The 20002-nt window shown below is 39.6% G+C and overlaps 1 protein-coding gene across 1 annotated transcript; it reads left to right on the top strand.

Moving 5' to 3' along the window:
- Positions 1-7854: 7854 nt before the first annotated feature.
- On the top strand, positions 7855-8805 carry LOC140594029 (olfactory receptor 9S13-like). The gene has a single exon (XM_072722396.1). The coding sequence runs from the start codon at positions 7855-7857 to the stop codon at positions 8803-8805; it is 951 nt and encodes a 316-aa protein (XP_072578497.1).
- Positions 8806-20002: the final 11197 nt, after the last annotated feature.

Here is a 20002-nt window from a genome sequence, read left to right as displayed (position 1 = left end):
CAGTAATGGATGACCTATCGCACCCACCAACTTCAATATTATCAATCTAGAGCCCATCGTACTAATCCCTTTGAACAGTGAAGACTTTAAAGAAAGACAACTCTGATGTTACTATTATCCTTTAAACAATTAATGATGAATTCCTAATATTATAGAATTGCCATTTAGTGCTTCAATTGTCCTGATTGACTCATTTGTCCTATCTGGTGTGTTTTGGAACAGGATTCATAACATCCTTACTCCATGTTCTCATGATGCCCCTAAAGCCTCTCATTCCCTGGCTTCCTGTCCCTCTATTTTCATTTCAATATTATTACTCACCTTCTTTATTGAACAAACAGATGGTTTATCCTGCAAAGCTTCTCACACTCGATAGATTTTGCCGACCTTGTCCCTGTAGGGTTGATTAGCACATTCTGTTGGTCCTTATACTTCCAGTAACTGGTAGGTCCTAGAGGCTCAGTCGGACTCATGATTGATTTTTCTGGCAGGAATATTTCATAAGTGTTGCGTGTACTTCCACTGAGAGGTCCACCTGGCTGCATCTCTTGTCCTGGAGTAACAGTAGCCATAGATAATCTTAACTAAACTCGTTGTTTCATTATGGGTTTATCAGATGATAATACTCAAATTCTGTACTTCAATTTTCATTTATTAGTTGCAATATTCTGTAAAGGAAAAATCTCTCTAAACATTGATTTCCTCAGTATGAGGGTCACTGTGTGGCTTCCCTCTGCACCATACTCCAAAGAAGCCAATGAAGGGGGTTTTATTTTCAGTATTAGAAACTCATGAGTTTTTATCCATTTGATATGCTTCAATTAAATTCTCTCAGTTATAATGCTGATAAGATTTGCTTCGACGTGGATGGAACTGTAGGGTATTATTCTGAGTGAAATAAGTCAATCAGAGAAGGACAAACATTATATGGTCTCATTCATTTGGGTAATATAAAAAATAGTGAAAGGGAATAAAGGGTAAAGGAGAAAAAATGAGTGGGAAATAGCAGAGAAGGGAGACAGAACATGAGAGACTCCTAACTCTGGGAAACGAATTAGGGGTGGTAGAAAGGGAGGTGGGGGAGGGGTTGGGTGACTGCGTGACAGGCACTGAGGGGAGCACTTGATGGGAGGAGCCCTGGGTGTTCTTCTATATGTTGGAAAATTGAAGACCAATAAAAAATAAATCTACACAAACATTAAAAAATAAAATGCTGGTAAGTGTTCTTATTTCACCTTCATTGTTTCTTTTTCTAAATTTTTAAATTTGGGGAATATAAAAAATAGTGAAAGGGAATAAAGGGGAAAGGAGAAAAAATAAGTGGGAAATATCAGAAAGGGAGACAGAACATGAAAGACTCCTAACACTGTAAAACGAACTAGGGGTGGTGGAAGGGGAGGAGGGCAGAGGGAGGGTGTGACTGGGTGGCGGGCACTCACAGGGGCACTTGACGGGATGAGCACTGGGTGTTATTCTGTATGTTGGCAAATTGAACACCAATAAAAAGTAAATTTATTTTAAAAAATAAATAAATAAAATTTTAAATTGAGGAACAAAGATCACATGACATTTTTACCAGTTCAAAGTGTACCATTAAGCATGGTCCTTAATTTTTAATGTATCCACAGCGCTCATCTCTCTGGTTCCAGAAGAGTTTCATCACCCAAAGAAACCCTATTCCCATCAGCACTCTCCCTTCCCTCTCCCAACCATATTTTGGCAAATACAAATGCACTTCTGTCCCTCTTCTGCATATTTTATAAAATGAATTTACAGAATATTCAGGCTTTTGTGCCAAGCTTCATTTATTTAGCATAATTTTTTCAAGGGTCATCCATGGTGTATCTTGTACTAGAACTTTCTTTCTTTCAGGGAACTTGGGTGGTTCGGTCAGTTCAGCATCCGACTCTTGATTTGGGCTCAGCTCATGATCTCAGAGTTGTGAGTCAAGCCCCATATTGGGCTCCATGCTGGGCCTGGATTCTGCTTAAGATTCCCCCCTCCCCTTCTCTCCCTCTGCCCCTCCTCCTGCTCACCTGTGTGCTCCCTCCCTAACCCGCCCCCCACACACAAGAACTTTATTTCTTTTGTGGATGAATATTGTTTTGCTGTACGAATATTTCACATTTTGTTTATCTCTTCACCATTTGATGGACATTCGGCTTCCATTAGCTTTTTAGCTATTACGAATATTGCTGCTATGAACACTTGTGAACAGGCTTGTGTGTGAACGTATATTGTCAACTCTCCTGGGCATATCCCTATATGTGGATTAGGGTGGGACGTAGGGAAACCCTGTGTCTAACTTTTTGAGGGATGGCAAGACTACATTCTACAGAGGCTGTGCCACTCTTATATTTGTACCTGCCGGATATGAAGGTTCTATTTTCCAAATTCTCACCAACGCTTGTTCTTCTCAGTCTTTAAAAATAATTGTAACCATCCTAACAAACAAATTGGAATCTCATAGTGGTTTTGTTCCACAGTTCCCTCCTGACTAACGACATTGAATTACGTCTCTTGAACTTATTGGCCAGTTGTTTTTTTTTTTTTTAAATATTCTTTTTAATTTTGATTTATTTATGATAGTCACACAGAGAGAGAGAGAGAGGCAGAGACATAGGCAGAGGGAGAAGCAGGCTCCATGCACTGGGAGCCCGACGTGGGATTCGATCCCGGGTCTCCAGGATCGCGCCCTGGGCCAAAGGCAGGCGCCAAACCGCTGCACCACCCAGGGATCCCATTGGCCAGTTGTATGTATCTTTCGAGAAATGCCCATGCAAACAAAACCTTTGCCCAGTTAAACATTTGACTGTGTTTTTGTTGCTGAGTTGGAGGAATTCTCTATATTCCATGGATATTTTATTCTTATTAGATATGTATCAATGTCAAATGTATTTACCTTAATATAGATTTTTGTCTTCGTCTTGAGAATGTCCTTTGATGCACAAGATTTTAATTTAGACGAAGTTCAATTTGTCTATTTTATCATATTTTAGTTCTGATTCTCCTATTTTGTAGTCTGTACTTTGATGTCATATAGGAAATTGCTGACGAATCCAAAGTCACAATAATTGACACTGATGTCTAGTTCACCTCTGATAGTTTTATAGTTTTAGCACATACATTTAGGTATTTGTCCATTTTGAGTTAATTTTTGTATGTGGTGTGAGGTAAAGCTCTTAATTCATTCTTTTGCGTGTGCATTATAGACTTTTTACTCAACATTTATGAAAAATACTCTTTTTTCACTGTTGGATGGTGCCCTTGGGCCCCTCGTTGAAAATCACAGGTGAGTTTATTTCTGTATTTTGATTCATTTCCTTGGCTCTATGTCTATCCTCGTGCAAGCACAACACTGTTCTGCATCAAAGTCAGTTTTGAAATCAGGAAGTGTCAGGCCTCTTACTTTGCTCTCTTCATATATTTTTTCAGCCATTTAGGGTCATTTTTTGCCAAGCAAAAAAAAACCACCACGAAATATAAAACGGTAATTGGAGTTTGATAGGATTACATTGAATCTATATGTAAACATGAGGAGTACTACATCTTGACATTAGTAAGTCCTCCAGTCCATGATCATGGGATATCTTCACATTGATGTGGGTCCTCTTCATCTTTCCACAATGATTTGTACTTTTTTGGATCTCCTAAGATGATCATGTAGTTTTTCCCCCTGAATTCCATGTCTATGGTGTATTATATGGAGGGATTTTTCTTTTTTGTATATTGGTCTACTCTCGTATTCCTGGATAACTCTCACTTGGTTATGCTGTATAATCCCTGTGAAGTTTATAATACTGTTCACATCTATTATTTCCTTGCTGATACTTAGTTTTGCTGTTTTATCCATTATTGAAAATAGAGTATTGAGGCTTTTTTATGTTTTTATTGGAGTCCAATTTGCCAACAAATAGCATAACATCCAGCGCTCATCCCGTCAGATGCCCCCCTCAGTGCCCGTCACCCAGTCACCATTCCCCCCACCCACCTCCCTTTCCACCACCCCTTGTTAGTTTCCCAGAACCAGGAGCCTCCATGTTCTGTCTTTTCTCGGATATTTCCCATTCAGTTCCCCTCCTTTCCCTTTAATCCCGTTCACAATTTTTATATTCCCCGTATGAGTGAGACCATATGATGATTGTCCTTCTCTGATTGACTTACTTCACTCACCATAATATCCTCCAGTTCCATCCACGTTGAAGCAAATGGTAGGTATTTGTCATTTCTAATGGCTGAGGAATATCCCATTGTATACATAGACCACAGCTTCTTTATCCATCATCTTTCGATGGGCATCAAGGCTCCTTCCACAGTTTGGCTACTGTGGACATTGCTGCTAGAAACATTGGGGTGCAGGTGTCCCAGCGTTTCACTGCATCTGTATCTTTGGGGTAAATCCCCAGCAGTGCAATTGCTGGGTCGTAGGGCAGGTCTATTTTTCACTCTTTGAGGAACCTCCACACAGTTTTCCAGAGTGGCTGCATTCCCACCACAGTGCAAGAGGGTTCCTCTTTCTCCACATCCTCTCCAACATTTGTGGTATCCCATCTTGTTCATTTTCACCATTCTCACTGGTATGAGTTAGGATCTCCTGGTGGTTTTGTTTTGTATTTCCCTGATGGCCAGTGATGCGGTGCATTTCCTCATGTGCTTGTTGGCCATGTCTATGTCTTCCTCTGTGAGATTTATGTTCATGACTTTTGCCCATTTCATGATTGGATTGTTGCTTCTTTGCTGTTGAGTTTAATAAGTTCTACATAGATCTTGGATACTAGCCCTTAGCTGATAGGTCATTTGCAAATGTCTTCTCCCATCGGTAGTTGTCTTTTAGTTTTGTTCACTGTTTCTGTGGTGTGCAGAAGCTTCTTATCTTGATTAAGTCCCAATAGTTCATTTTTGCTTTTGTTTCTCTTGCCTTCATAGATAGATCTTGCAAGAAGTTGCTGTGGCCAACTTCAAAAAGGCTGTTGCCTGTATTCTGCCCGAGGATTTTGATGGATTCTTGTCTCACGTTTAGATCTTTCATCCATTTTGACTTTATCTTTGTGTCTGGTGTCAGACAATAATCTAGATTCGTTCTGCTACACATGGCTGTCCAATTTTCCCAGCACCATTTATTGAAGAGACTGTCCTTTTTCAACTGGATAGTCTTTCCTGCCTTGTTGGATATTAGTCGGCCATAGAGTTGAGGGCCCATTTCTGGGTTCTCTATTCTGCTCCATTGATGTATGTGTCTGTTTTTGTGCCGGTACCACAGTGTCTTGATGGTCACAGCTTTGTAGTACAACTTGAAACTTGGCATTGTGATGCCCCCGGCTCTGGTTTTCTTTTTCAATATTCCCCTGGCTATTTGGGGTCTTTTCTGACTCCACACAAATCTTAAGATTATTTGTTCCAACTCCCTAATGAACGGCCATGGGATATTTTTAAAAGATTTTATTTATTTATTCATAATATACAGAGAGAGAGAGAGAGAGAGAGAGAGAGAGAGAGAGGCAGAGGGAAAAGCAGGCTCCATGCAGGGAGCCCAGCATGGGACTCAATCCCCTGTCTCCAGGATGATGTCCTAGGCTGAAGGCGGTGCGAAACCACTGAGCCACCGGTGCTGCCCCCAAGTCCCTGGGATTTGGATAGGGATTGCATTGAATGTGTGAATTGCCCTGGGTAGCAGAGACATTTTCACAATATTAATTCTTCCAATCCGTAAGCATGGAATATTTTTCCATCTCTTTGTGAGTTCCTCAATTTCTTTCACAAGTGTTCTGTAGTTTGAGGGTATAGATCCTTTCCTTCTTTGGTTGGTTTATTCCTAGGTATCTTATGCTTTTGGGTACAATTGTAAATGGATTGACTCCTTAATTGTTACAGCTACATTCACTTTGAGTTCTGAAGGATATGTTCGGCTAGATGCAGAATAATAGTTGATAAGTATTTTCTGTGAAGAAAGGAAAATATATTTCCTTTTAATTTGGCTTCCATTATTTTTAATGTGGTAAGACAATGGTCAGTCTTATTTCTAACTTTAAACGTTGAAATGACTATGTCTTCTTTTTTGGTCTTCTTTGTAAAGAAAGGTTTTATTATTTATTTTAGAGGAGGGGCACTGGGAAAGGGAGCGAGGGTCTCAAACAGATTCTGTGCTGAATGTGAGGCTGCCATGGTAACCAATCTCACAACTCTGAGATCACAACCTGAGCAGAGGCCAGGAATCAGAGTCCTAACTGACTGTTCCACTTAGGTGCCCCTGAAGTGATTGTCTTCTTTCTCAGAATGCTTTTATACTTTTCTCTTTATTTTGACTCTAAATATTTTTACTATGATATGTCCAAGTGTGGCGTTCTTTGTATAAATGCTGCTTTGATTTTGTAGGTTAATGAATTTGTAGAAAAATATCTTTCATTGTAGGTTAATGAATCTGTAGAAAAATATCTTTCACTGTTTTGAGATAACACCTGGCCATTAACTCTTCAAGCACTGATTCAGCATATTATCTCTTTAATCATTTTTTGGAATTCATAATATGTATATCTCTATGTTATTTATCTCTAACACTCATTTCTAATTTTTTCTGTCCTTTTGTCTCTCAATACTTCACTCTGAGTATTTTCCACTTACTGTATTCTAGTTCACAAATTTTCTTCTTAGCTAATCTTTGAATTCATTCATTGAGTTCCTAATTTTAGCCATTGTACTTCCAAACTGTTACATATTATTCGCTTTATTGCTTGCAAATTTCAAATAAGATTGTAAGTCTCAACTTTCACTCTTTTGTTTTGTTTTGTTTTGTTATTTATTTATTTATTTTATAATAAATTTATTTTTTATTGGTGTTGAATTTGCCAACATACAGAATAACACCCAGTGCTCATCCCATCAAGTGCCCCCCTCAGTGCCCGTCACCCATTCACCCCCAACCCCCGCCTTCCTCCCCTTCCACCACCCCTAGTTCGTTTCCCAGAGTTAGGAGTCTATATGTTCTGTCTCCCTTTCTGATATTGTTTTTTAAAAAATTATTTATTCATGAGAGATACAGAGACAGACACACATACAGAGAGAGAGAGAGAGAGAGAGAGAGGCAGAGACACATGAAGAGGGAGAAGCAGGTTCCATGCAGGAAGCCAGACATGGGACTCGATCCCGGGATCCAGGATCATGCCCTGGGGCAAAGGCAGGCCCTAACCACTGAACCACCCAGGCATTCCTCATCTTTCATTCTTTAAAATAATAACTTTATATAAAATTTACATATGTGTTACACCAAAATCGGAAACTTCTTGGGGTAATTTTAATATTTATTGCAGGAACTCAATTTTTAATTCTGTCTGGCAGTAATTACAAAAAACTTTTAGAGAAAACATCTGCAGTCTAGGATAACATGTCTTCACCTTGATATATTTTAATTTTTGCAGGGTTTTCAAGCATAGCATGCAGATCGTGTCTTAATATACTTTCAGTGATTGAAATGGTCAGAAGCTCAGCTGCATACTTACTCCTGATTTAACTCACTCCCATGGTACATCCTGGCTGGTCCGTAGTAACCAATCACTATCACATTAGCTCTGGAAGACAGGCAAAATCTCACTGCTTAACCACGTGGCTATCAGATTCCTCTTCACAATTGGCTTAGGAATCAAGGGAAGAAGAAATCTTCAATATTGAAATCCCTGGACCTATGCGTTTATCTTGAATATTGTTTACTAATTCTTTGCTAAACCATGAACTCCATAATATCTTCAACCAGATTTTTTGTTGTTGTGTATCTTTTCTAAATAGTCTTCAGCAGGGAGTTTAGCTTGACCCGCTTAATTTGCCAACACGGAAGGGTAATTCCCTTCGGGAGGACCGAGGCTCATGCCATCGCACAGAAATGGAAACCTCTCCAAGCTCTACTTTCAAGATTTTGTGCTGGAGGGATTTGCAGGTGGCCTTAGGACCCAGGCCCTGCTCTTTGCTGTGTTCCTGGCCCTGTACATGGTGACTGTCCTGGGCAACCTCCTCATGATCATCGTTATCACCCTGAATGCCCGCCTGCACTCCCCAATGTACTTCTTCCTCAAGAACCTCTCCTTCGTGGACTTGTGTTACTCATCTGTCATTACCCCCAATGCACTGGCCAACTTCTTCTCCTCATCCAAGGTCATCACTTTTGCAGGATGTACCACCCAGTTTTTCTTTTTCTCCTTGCTGGCCACAACTGAGGGTTTCCTCCTGGGTGTCATGGCCTACGACCGCTTCGTGGCCATCTGTAGCCCCTTGCGCTACCCCATCACCATGTGCCAGTCTGCCTGCACTCGCCTGGTGCTGGGCGCCTACTGTGGAGGCTGCTTCAACTCTGTTGTGCAGACCAGCTTCACATTCCACCTCCCATTCTGTAGCTCCAACCGCATCAACCACTTCTTCTGTGATGTGCCCCCTCTGCTCCAGATCGCCTGTGGCAACACGGCCATCAATGAACTTCTCTTGTTTGGCATCTGTGGGCTCATCATTGTGGCTGTGACGATTGTGATCCTCATCTCCTATGGCTACATCATAGTGACCATCCTAAGGATGCGCTCAGGAACTGGGAGACGCAAGATCTTCTCCACCTGTGGCTCCCACATGACTGCAGTGACCCTCTTTTTTGGGACTCTCTTTGTCATGTATGCCCAGCCAGGAGCAATTGAGTCCATGGAGCAGGGCAAGGTGGTCTCTGTCTTCTACACGCTGGTCATCCCAATGCTCAATCCCCTCATCTACAGTCTGCGAAACAAGGATGTGAAGGAGGCCTTGTGGAGGCTGGGCCAGAAACACTCGGCCATGTGAAGGATGTGCTGAAGGGAGTCAATGTGTCCTGCAACCTTGATGGAGGATTCGGAGATTGCCACTGGTGGGGTGACGGAGTTATTATGTAACAAACATAAACTGCTGTCATAAAAGAATAAGCTTTAGAGATGTGCTGTACCCTGTATCTGCAACCAACAGGATTACTGTGTTCTGAAAATTGTATTAAGTGGTAGTTCCTGGGTCAAGTGTTCTCTTCTGAATAAAATCGTTAAAAATGAGTCTTCCATATAGGAAAGAAATTAATGGTTGCTGCAGTGGAGAGTATGGGGAATGGGGTAACCGGATGACGGGCATAAAAGTGGGCACATTATGTCTATGATTCTCTTCTGCTCACACCTGAGGCCCAGGGAGACTTCTGGGCTTTGGAGCCTGGCCGAGTAGGGCGGACGGCTTCAGACAGAGCTTGATGACAGTGGTACCCAGGGGAACCGGGAGTCCCAGAGCACTCAAGAGGCCAGAAGACAAACAAGCTCACCTAATTGGCCATTCAAGCCTCCAAATCCCAGCAGTTCAGGAGGAGAGACCTTCCCAACCCCATGACCCTAAGGTGCACGTCCTTGCACTACTGCCTGGATGAAGCAACAAGATGTGGCAGCTGAAGTGAGCTGAGGCCATTTCCTCCTCTGCTTCTACCAGAAACCAGGAGCTCCTGAAGCTTGAACATGGAGCACCCATCCACACAGTTCCTGTGACCCCAAGACCCTCGCCTGCCCCTCCCAACACTCTCTGCATTGCATGGGAACCCAAAGCTAAGAAGGAGGGGTGATAGTTCTACAAGCCGATCTCATCATCATCTGCACAGACATGGGCTGTGTGACCTTCAACAGTCATGACCCTCACCTGGAGGAGGTAAGGGTCTAGGCAGCCATCCCTCAGGGGTCCAGGGTATGAAGGACACCAAGTGTGTAAGGGGGGCATCAGAGCTATGGTAGGCAGGAAGCACTCAGCAGGGCTTGCCTCAGCAGCTGAAGGGGTGACCCCACTCCTGCCCTGGCCAGCACTATTTGGGCTCAGGGTCATTCCATCTGAAGGAACAGCTTTTCATTATAATCAGAGGATCACAGCACCAGGCTCCCTCGTGACCTGAAATGTATTTCTCAGGTTCAAATCAGTAGCCTACCAGAGAAGTGAGAACACACTTCTAAAGGACATGGCCACAGGGTGAGGGATGCAGAAAGAGTGTAGTTCAAGGCCAGCCCTGGGGAGCTCATGGCTCTGCAGGAAGGCAGACATGACAACAAACATGTGCAATATCATGGGACACAGGCAGTGAGGGGGGGTGTGACCAGGTTACCTATGGCACAAACAGGAAACAGTCACTTCAGAGAGGTGACGGAGAGCCCGTGGGGAGACAGGACACCTTTCAAATGTGTCCAGCACGTTTGGCTCCTCTCCTCTGCACATCACTTCTACCTGTCTCTCGCCTGTATTTCTACAGGGTTGTCTTATTCTTGCGGGTCAAGGATTATGTGTATATCGTGCAGACAAGTCCTTTCCCTCCCGTATTGCAGTGTGCCTTCCCAAGCTGTGCTCTGCCTTGGCACACTCTGCAGACTCTCTCGATTTTCAAGTAGCTCCATCCACAAGGTATTTCCTCCGTGCTTTACTCCTTTTTGCTCCCTGCACAGGACATTTGGGAGGCACTTTCCTGCTTGAGGACCTGGAGGGTCTTCTCTATTCTAATCACTATTTTGCTTTCAAATCTAACTCTGCATTCAGCCTGGACTGTTTTGTGTGTCTAGTATGAGGTAAGAGCCAAATCTCACTGTTTAGCCTATGACTCTTAATTGACCCAGATTTTTTACTTTTCCATAGACTACCCACCTGTTTGGTAAATGGGGTGTCTAGACAAGCACTGAGTTGACTTCCAGGCTCTCTGTTGTGTTCCCTACTCAGATGGCCTATCCTCTGTCGCTATCATTGGTTCATCACACCTACTGTGAGTTGCTGATAGTGCAAATCCCCCTCGCTGTCTCTCAAAACTGTCTTGGAAACACTAGTGTTGCAAAATTCAACATGGTTTTAGGATCACCTCTTCAGATCACAATAAAAAATCACAGTGACTCACTTCACTGTGGGGAGAACTGGCATCTTTGCAATATTGAGTGTTCCAGTTTGGGGATCTGGAATCCCATCGTGTTACTTAAGTCTACTTTGGTTTCTCTCTACAGTTTATGCATTCCCGGAATACAGACACTTGGTGTTGGGCATACCATGACTTCTATATGGTACTTGATCAGATATTGTTTCGTAAATTTGCTTATATACTTGTGATTGAGATAGTGTAATTGTAAAAAATTTCCTATAATATCCTTGTTAGAGTTTGGCATTAATATTACATGGGCCTCATAAAATAACATGGAAATTTTCCTTCTATTGTTTTGAAGATTTTGTGTAAGATTCTGTTTTGGTAGACTTGGTCATAGAAAAGGTATTTACTTTCCACGGCAAAGCCATCTAGTCCTGGAACCTTTTCCATAGAAAGATTTTACAATACATATCACATTTCTCAATAAATATGAAACTTACAGATCTTCAACCTCGTTCATTATTGGGACATTTGGATTGGGTGAAATCTTTCTAGTAGTTTTCAAATTCCACAACTTTTTAAGTTTATGAAAACACTCTGTCACAATCCACTCCAATTCAAGGATCTCAGTGATAACCTCCTTTCCTTCCCGACCTCAGTAATTTCTGCCTTTTCTCCTTCGTCCCTCAAAAGTCTGGTTATTCGATCAGTCATCCCAAATTATCACCTTTTGTTATAACATCTCTCTGGTGTATGTCTGTTTTGTTTTTAATAAATTTTCTTCTTTACTTTCTTCCCTTCCAATTTTTTGGGATTCATGCACTAATTTTTTATAATACTTTCAGACGAATACTATTTCCTGTTTTTCTACTTTTCTTACATATGGACTTAAGCCTATAAATTTGCCTTTAAACACAGACGATAATGCTTCCAAGCTGCCACTTTTGTTACTCGTCTTATGCAATTTCTATATTTCAAAATTCTTGTTTACACCCATGGCTTACTTAGAAGTACTTTTAAAATTAAAAATCCATGAGGATTTTAAAATGCTCTATTTGTGATTTACCTTTGGCTTGGTTTCATATAAATTGCACACAAATATATTTTTTACACCTTCAGTCCTTTGAAATTTGTTGAAAGCTGCAATGAATCCAGAATATAACCAATGTGTTAATATGTTCTTTATACTCTTGAAAATAATGTACATCCTCTGATTGATAAAGAGGTGATATATACATGCAATGCAGTATTACTCAGCCATAAAAACCCGTGAAGTCTTGCCATTTACAATAACATGGGTGGATATAGAGGGTATTATGCTAAATAAAGTCAGAGAAAGACAATTTTCATATGATCTCACTCATGTGTGGAATTTCAGAAATAAAACAAATGAACATATGGGATGAAAGGAGAGAGGCAAACCAGAAAAAAGACTCTGAACTACAGAGAGCACACTGAGGGTAAGAGAGGGGCGGTGGGATGGGGATGGGGGGCTTGAGGCGATGGGGATGAAGGAGCGCACCTGTCATGATGAGCACCAGGTGCCGTATGGAAGGGCTGAATTACTATACTGTACACCTGAAACTAATATTATACTCTCTTAACTATACTGGACTTTAAACAAAACCTTTTAGGAAAAAGAAAACAAAGAATATATATCCTGCCAGTTTGTGCTGTGCTCCATTAGGTTATGGTCACTGATGTTACTGCCTAAACGTTCCGTATCCAGGTTGGCACCTTGTGTGATTGTTGTATCAGTTCCAAGGGAGGGGGTTAAAATCTCTCACATAGTTGTGGATTTGTACTTTTCTCCCGTAAGTGCCCAGTTTTGTTTTGTACATCCTGAGGCTCTTCTGGCAGGTGCTCACACGTTTAACACGGTTGCCTGTCTTGGGGGAACCAAATGTTTCTGGTCACTGTGAGGTGTCCTCTTCTCAGCTGGTTTTTCCACTTTGAAGTCGGCTATCGGGCTAGTATAGCAACTGTGGTGGCGTGTGGTTTTTGCTAAAATATTATTTTGCTGTGTATGTTCCCATCACTTTGTTTTCAACAATTTTGTTGCTTTTTATATCTCTTATATAGCATATGGTTAAGTTTTGTTTCTTCAACCTGCCTACTGGCACATCTTTTCATTGGAAACTTCATTCTAATCATGTTGTACAAGACACTTTAGTCCTTCACATAATACGGACATTTTTAGGCTGTATGCATACTGAGTTCATTAGCAATTTTTATTTTTTCTCTCTCTCTTCTTCCATTTTTTGCATCCATTGAAAAAAGTATTATTCCACCTTTTCTTTATATTAGCTTGGAAGTTTTACATTTGTTTAGTATTCTTTTTCTTTTGTTAGGGGTGGCAAACAAATTACAAATTGCATTCTTGACCTAACATGACAGACATTAGTATTTTTTATTGATGTTCTGAACAATGAGGAAACCTTTTTTACTCTAGGTATTTACTCTCAATTACCTGTATTTTTTACTTTCTCCATTTTCAATCTGATGTACATTTCATAAAATCTGTATTTATTTAGGTATATCCATATGGGGTCATTTTTCATAATCTTCATTCTTTCTGCCATCACTGAGCTCCCCTCGCCCCCAAGGTCAGTTTCCTGCTACCTAAAGTTCACGTCTGCTTTTCTTCCTGTGTGAGACCAATTCTCTTCACTTAGTTTTATTTTATTTATTTTTAGATAAAGGCCTCTCTTTATTATGGCTGTTCTCAAACACACGGACATGAAACTAGAGCAGTAATGGATTACCTATAGCACCCACCAACTTCAATATTAACAACCTAGAACCAATCATATCTAATCCCTCTAAACTGAGGGATTAGAGTGAGGACCTTAAAGAAAGATAACTCCAATGTCACTATTATCTATAAAACAATTAATAATGACTTCTTAATATTATAAAATTGCCATTTTGTGTTTTAATTGTCCTGATTGACTCATTTGTCCTTTATAGTTTGTTTTGGAACAGGATTAACATCCTTACACTGTGCTCTCATGATGCCTCTAAAGTCTCTCATTCACTGGCTTCCTGTCCCTTTGTTTTCATTTCAAAATTATTACTTCACCTTATTTATTGAGGAAAACAGATTGTTTATCCTGCAAAGCCACTCACACACATGACAGATTTTGCTGATCATGTCCCTGCAGTGTTGATTGGCATATTTTGTTGCTCCTTATTTTCTAGTAACTAGTAGGCCCTAGAGGCTCAGTCTGGCTCACGATTGATTTTTTTGCAGGAATATTTCATAAGTGTTCTGTGTACTTCCACTGAGAGGTCCACCTGGCTGCATCTCTTGTTTTCTAATATTAGTAGCCATCAGTAATCTTACCTAAACTCATTGTTTCATTAGGAGATTATAGGACGATAATATTTAAATTGTGTAATTCAATCTTTATTTATTAGCTGCAATTTTCTTTAAAGGGATAATCCCCCTAAACATGTATTCCTCACTATGAGCATCACTGCGTAGATTCCCTCAGCATCTCCTAAGATAACCAATGAAGTGGTTTTTTCGGTATGATGAACACATGGATTTTTAACATATTTGATGTGCCTCAATTAAATTCTCTCAGTTTAAATAGCTGGTAAATGTTCTTATTTAACCTTCATTATTTGTATTTTTAAAATTTTAAATTGAGGAATAATCTCACATGACATAAAAGTCACAATTTTACCAGTTCAAAGTGTACAAACAAGCGTGGCCTTTCGTTTTATTATAACCACCGTGTTCAACTCTCTGGTTCCAGAATAGTTCCATCACACAAAGAAACCCTATACCCATTAGCACTCTCCTTTCCCTCTCTCCCAACCATATTTTGGCAAATACAAATGCACTTCTGTCCCTCTTCTGCACACTTTATATAAATGGAATAATATTCAGTCTTTTGTGTCAAGCTTCATTTACTCAGCATAATGTTTCCAAGGGTCATCCATGGTGTATCCTGGGTGGTTCAGTCAGTTCAGCATCTGACTCTTGATTTGGGCGCAGGTCATGATCTCAGGGTTGTGAGTCAAGCCCCATATTGGACTCCATGCTGGGCCTGGATCCTGCTTAAGATTCTCCCTCTGCCCCTCCCCCTGCTCACCTGTGTGCTCCCTCCCTAACCCCCACAAAAGAATTTCACTTCTTTAATGGCTTCATACTGATGTTGCCACTGTATAAATATTTCACATTTTGTTTATCTCTTCACCATTTGATGGACATTTGGCTCACATTTGCTTTTAGCTATTATGAATATTGCTATTATGAACATTTGTGAACAGGCTTGTATGTGAACATATATTTTCAATTCTCTTGGAACATCCCTACATGTGGATTAGGGTGGGTCATAGGCAAACCCTGTGTCTAACTTTCTGTGTAATGGGAAAGCTATTTTCTACAGAGGCTGTACCACTCTTATGTTTGTACCTGCTGTATATGAAGGTTCTAATTTCCAAATTCTCACCAACCCTTGTTCTTCTCTATCTTTAAAAATAATTGTAACCCTTCTAACAAATGAAGTGGAATCTCATAGTGGTTTTGTTTCACAGTTCCCTCTTGACTAATGACATTGAATAACTTCTCTTATACTTATTGGGCACTTATATATTATCTTTGGAGAAATATCCATGCAGGTCCTTTGCCCATTTTAAAATTTGACTGTCGGGCTGAGTGGGTGGCTCTGTGGTTGAGGTTCTGCTTTTAGCTCAGATCTTGATCCCAAGGTCCTGGGATCGAGTCCCACATCAGGCTCCCCCAAGGGAGGCTGCTTCCCCCTCTGACTATGTCTCTGCCTCTGTGTGTGTGTCTCATGAATAAATAAAATAAAAAATCTTAAAAAATAAAATCTGAGTCTTTTTGTTGCTGAGTGGAAGAGTTCTGTATATTCAATAAATATATATATGTTATTCAATGAATAACTGATCCCTATAATATATGTAATTTGTTTAAATTTTCTCCCATAAAATGGGCTTTGTTTCATATTCTTGACAGTATCCTTCGATGTGCAATATTTTATTTTATTTTATTTTTTTTTTTTTAAATTTTTTTTTTTAATTTTTTATTTATTTATGATAGTCACAGAGAGAGAGAGAGAGGCAGAGACACAGGCGGAGGGAGAAGCAGGCTCCATGCACCGGGAGCCTGATGTGGGACTCGATCCCGGGTCTCCAGGATCGCGCCCTGGGTCAAAGGCAGGCGCCAAACCGCTGCGCCACCCAGGGATCCCCGATGTGCAATATTTTAATTTTGATGTTCAATTTGTCTATTTTATCTTATTTTAGTTTTAATTTGCCTATTTTGTTGTTTGTACTTTGATGTCATATTTAAGAAATTGCTGACTAATCCCAAGTCACAATAAATGACACTGATGTCTCTTTCACATCTAATAATTTCATAATTTTAGCACATGCACTTAGGTCTTTGTCCATTTTGAGTTAATTTTTGTATGTGATGTGAAGTAAAGCTCTTACTTAATTCTTTTGCATGTGGATATTGGATATTTAGTTTTTCCATCACCATTTGTGAAAAAGACTATTTTTTACTGTTGGATGGTGCTGGTGGGCCCCTTGTTGAAAATCTCAGATGTGTGAGTTTATTTCTGTATTCTTGATTCCTTTTCTTTGGTCTATGTCTATCCTTGTGTAAATACAACACTGCTCTGGTTCAAAGTCAGTTTTAAAATCAGGAAGTGTTAGTACTCCTACTTTGTCCTTTGAAATATTGTTTTCACTATTTAGGGCGATTTCTGCCCCAAACCAAAGAAGACAATTGGAATTTTAATAGGATTATAATTGAATCTGTGTGTAAATTTGGGGATTACTACATCCTGACATTAGTAAGTCTTCCAGTCCATGAACATGGGATATCTTTACATTTCTTCTTTCATTCTGTTCAGCAATGTTTCGTAGTTTTTATGTATCTACTGAGATCATCATGTGGTTATTTTCCCTGAATTCCACTTGTATGGTGTATCACATTGAATTATTTCTGTATATTGCTCCACTCTTGCATTCCTGAGATAACTCTCACTTGCCTCATGCTGTATAGTCCCTGTGAAGTTCTGCTTATTTAGCTTGCTCATATTTTGACAAGGATTTTTGTATCTATATTCCTAAGACATATTGATCTTTAGCTTCATTTTCTTGAAATATCTTTGTCTCCATTTTGTGTGAAAACAATACAGGCCTTATGGAATGAATTAAGAAGTGGTTTCTCCTATCTACATTTTTAGACTTTGAGTTGTACATATGTTAATTCTTATATTCACTGGTAAAAGTCACCACTGAAACCATCTGGTCCTGAACTTCTCTTTGTTAGAAATATTTTTGACTACCGACTCAATCTCTTTGTTATATGTCTTCTCAGATTTTCTATTCCTCCTTGGGTTGGTTATGTCAGTTTGAGTGTTTCCAGGAATTTGTTCATTAGGTTAGCTAATGTGTTAGCATACGATTGTTCCAATATATACTTACGATACTTTTTATTTCTGTAAATTCAGAAGTCACGTGTCTGCTTTCAGTCCTGATTTTAGAAATCTAATTCTGATTTTTTAGGTCAATCTAACTGAATGTGAAGTTGGTTAAACTTTTTGGGGAACTAACTTTTAATGTCTTTGATTTTCTGCCTTATATTACTTTCCTCTAATTCATTTTTGTCTTTATTTTGTCTTATTTTGTCTTTACCAACCTTTATTATCTCATTCTTTATGCTTTGAGTTTAGTTTTGTATTGTTACTCTTTCTTTCCTAAGATGGAAAATTAAATAATTGATTTTAAATATTTTTTAATGTTGGTGTTTATAGCTATAAATTTCTGAGTCTTCTTTCATTGTATCTCCTAAGTTTGGAGGTGTTGTGTCTCCATTTTCATTAATCTCAAAATATTTTATAATTTCCATTGTGATTTAAAAATATGTTGTTTAGCTTCCACATGTCTGTAAGCTTTCCAAATTGCCCTATGTGGTTGTTCTGTGATTTCATTCCATTTTGTCTGGAGAACATACATCATGTACTTTAAATCTTTTAACATTTATTGAGACTTGCTTTGTGAACTAACATATCGGCTATCCTGGATTATGTTTCCCATGCACTGTGTTCTGCTATTAACGTATTCTGCTATCAATGGGGATACAGTGAGATATATATATATATATATGCCTGTTAGGTCTATTTGGTTTATAATGCTGTTCAAATCTGTTATTTCTTACTGATACTTAGTTTTGTTTTTGTATTCAATATTCAGTGGAGTCTTGAAGTCTTAACTATTATTGCTAAATTCACTTTGAGCCTTGAAGGATACTTCTGGGTAGATGTAGAATTGTTGGTAATTATTTTCTTTGAACAAAGGAAAATAGAAATTTATTTTTGCTTCCATTATTTTAATCTGGTAAGATAATTGTCAGTCAGTCTTCTAATGTTCATACTTTGAAGCGACTATGTCTTCTTTTATTTATTTTTTTTTAAATTTTTTTTTATTTATTTATGATAGTCACAGAGAGAGAGAGAGAGGCAGAGACACAGGCAGAGGGAGAAGCAGGCTCCATGCACCGGGAGCCCGATGTGGGATTCGATCCCGGGTCTCCAGGATCGCGCCCTGGGCCAAAGGCAGGCGCCAAACCGCTGCGCCACCCAGGGATCCCTATGTCTTCTTTTATAGAAAAGATATTTATTTATTTATTTATTTATTTATTTATTTATTTATTTAATTTTAGGTGGCAGAGGCAGTGGGAAAGGGAGAGAGAGTCTCAAGCAGACTCTCTGCTGAATGTGTGCCTGTCATGAGGCTCAATCTCACAACTCTGGGACCACAATCTGAGCAAAAGCCAGGAGGGTTGAAAAAAAAAAGATTTTTATTTATTTATTCATGAGAGACACTGAGAGAGAGAGACAGAGACACAGGCAGAGAGAGAAGCAGGCTCCCCCCACCCCACCTCCCCTGGGAACCTGATGCAGGACTCAACCGCATGATCCTGGGATCCCGCCCTAGCCTAAGGCAGGTGCTCAACTTCTGAGCTACACTCAGCATCCCAGAATCCAGGAGTGGAAGACCTCATTGACTGTCCCACCCAGGCATCCCTGAAGTGGCTATAGTTCATTCTCAAGCTGTTTTAATGTTTTTCTATTTATTTGGTTCTAAATATTTACTATGACATGCCCAAGTTTGGTGTTCTTTGTATAAATCCTGCTTTAATTTGAAGTGTTAATGAATTTATAGAATAATATCATTCATTGGTTTGAGATAATACTTGGCCATTATTTCTTCAAGCTCTGATTCAGCCTATTTATCTCTTTTCCTCTTTTTTAGGAGCTCATACTATGTATTTTTCTATATCTTTTGTCTCTAACCCTCTTTTCTGGATTTTCTATCTTTTAGTCTCTCAATGTTTCACTCTGAATATTTTCTACTGATTGGTATTCTAGTTCACAAATTTTCTCCTTAACTATTTCTAATCTGTAAAACTCATTCATTGAATTCCTAATTTTAGTCATTGTACTTTAAAAAGTTACATATTATTTGCTTTACACCTTTCACATTTCTGCCAAAATTCTTAGTCCCATATTTTATTCTTTAAACATAATAACTTTAATGCTTATGTGTGCGAACTCCAAAATCTGAAACCCCTTTGCATTTTTCTTGTTTATTGTTTATGTTTCTATGTTATTTTAATTCATAATTCAATTTTTAAAAATGTCGGGCATTATTTAAACAGAACTTTTATAGATAAAACCTGCAGTCTAAGATAATGTGTCTGCCTCTTGAGATATGTTTACTTATACAAGGTGTCAGAGGCACTAGCGCTCAGATCACATCTTAATACACTTTCAGTGATTGAAATGGTCAGATTTATCTCACTCCTATGGTACATCCTGCCTGGTCCCTAGTAACCAACCACTGTCAGCATTAGCTCTGCAAGACAAACAAAACCTCACTGCTCAGCTACCTGGCCTCTCAGATTCCTCTTCAAAATTGGCTTAGGGGGATCCCTGGGTGGCGCAGCGGTTTGGCGCCTGCCTTTGGCCCAGGGCGCAATCCTGGAGACCCGGGATCGAATCCCACATCAGGCTCCCGGTGCATGGAGCCTGCTTCTCCCTCCGCCTGTGTCTCTGCCTCTCTCTCTCTCTCTGTGACTATCATAAATTAAAAAAAAAA

Source organism: Vulpes vulpes, chromosome 9 (genome assembly GCF_048418805.1).
Source record: "Vulpes vulpes isolate BD-2025 chromosome 9, VulVul3, whole genome shotgun sequence".
NCBI lineage: Eukaryota > Metazoa > Chordata > Mammalia > Carnivora > Canidae > Vulpes > Vulpes vulpes.
This window is presented reverse-complemented; position numbering and strand designations above follow the sequence as displayed.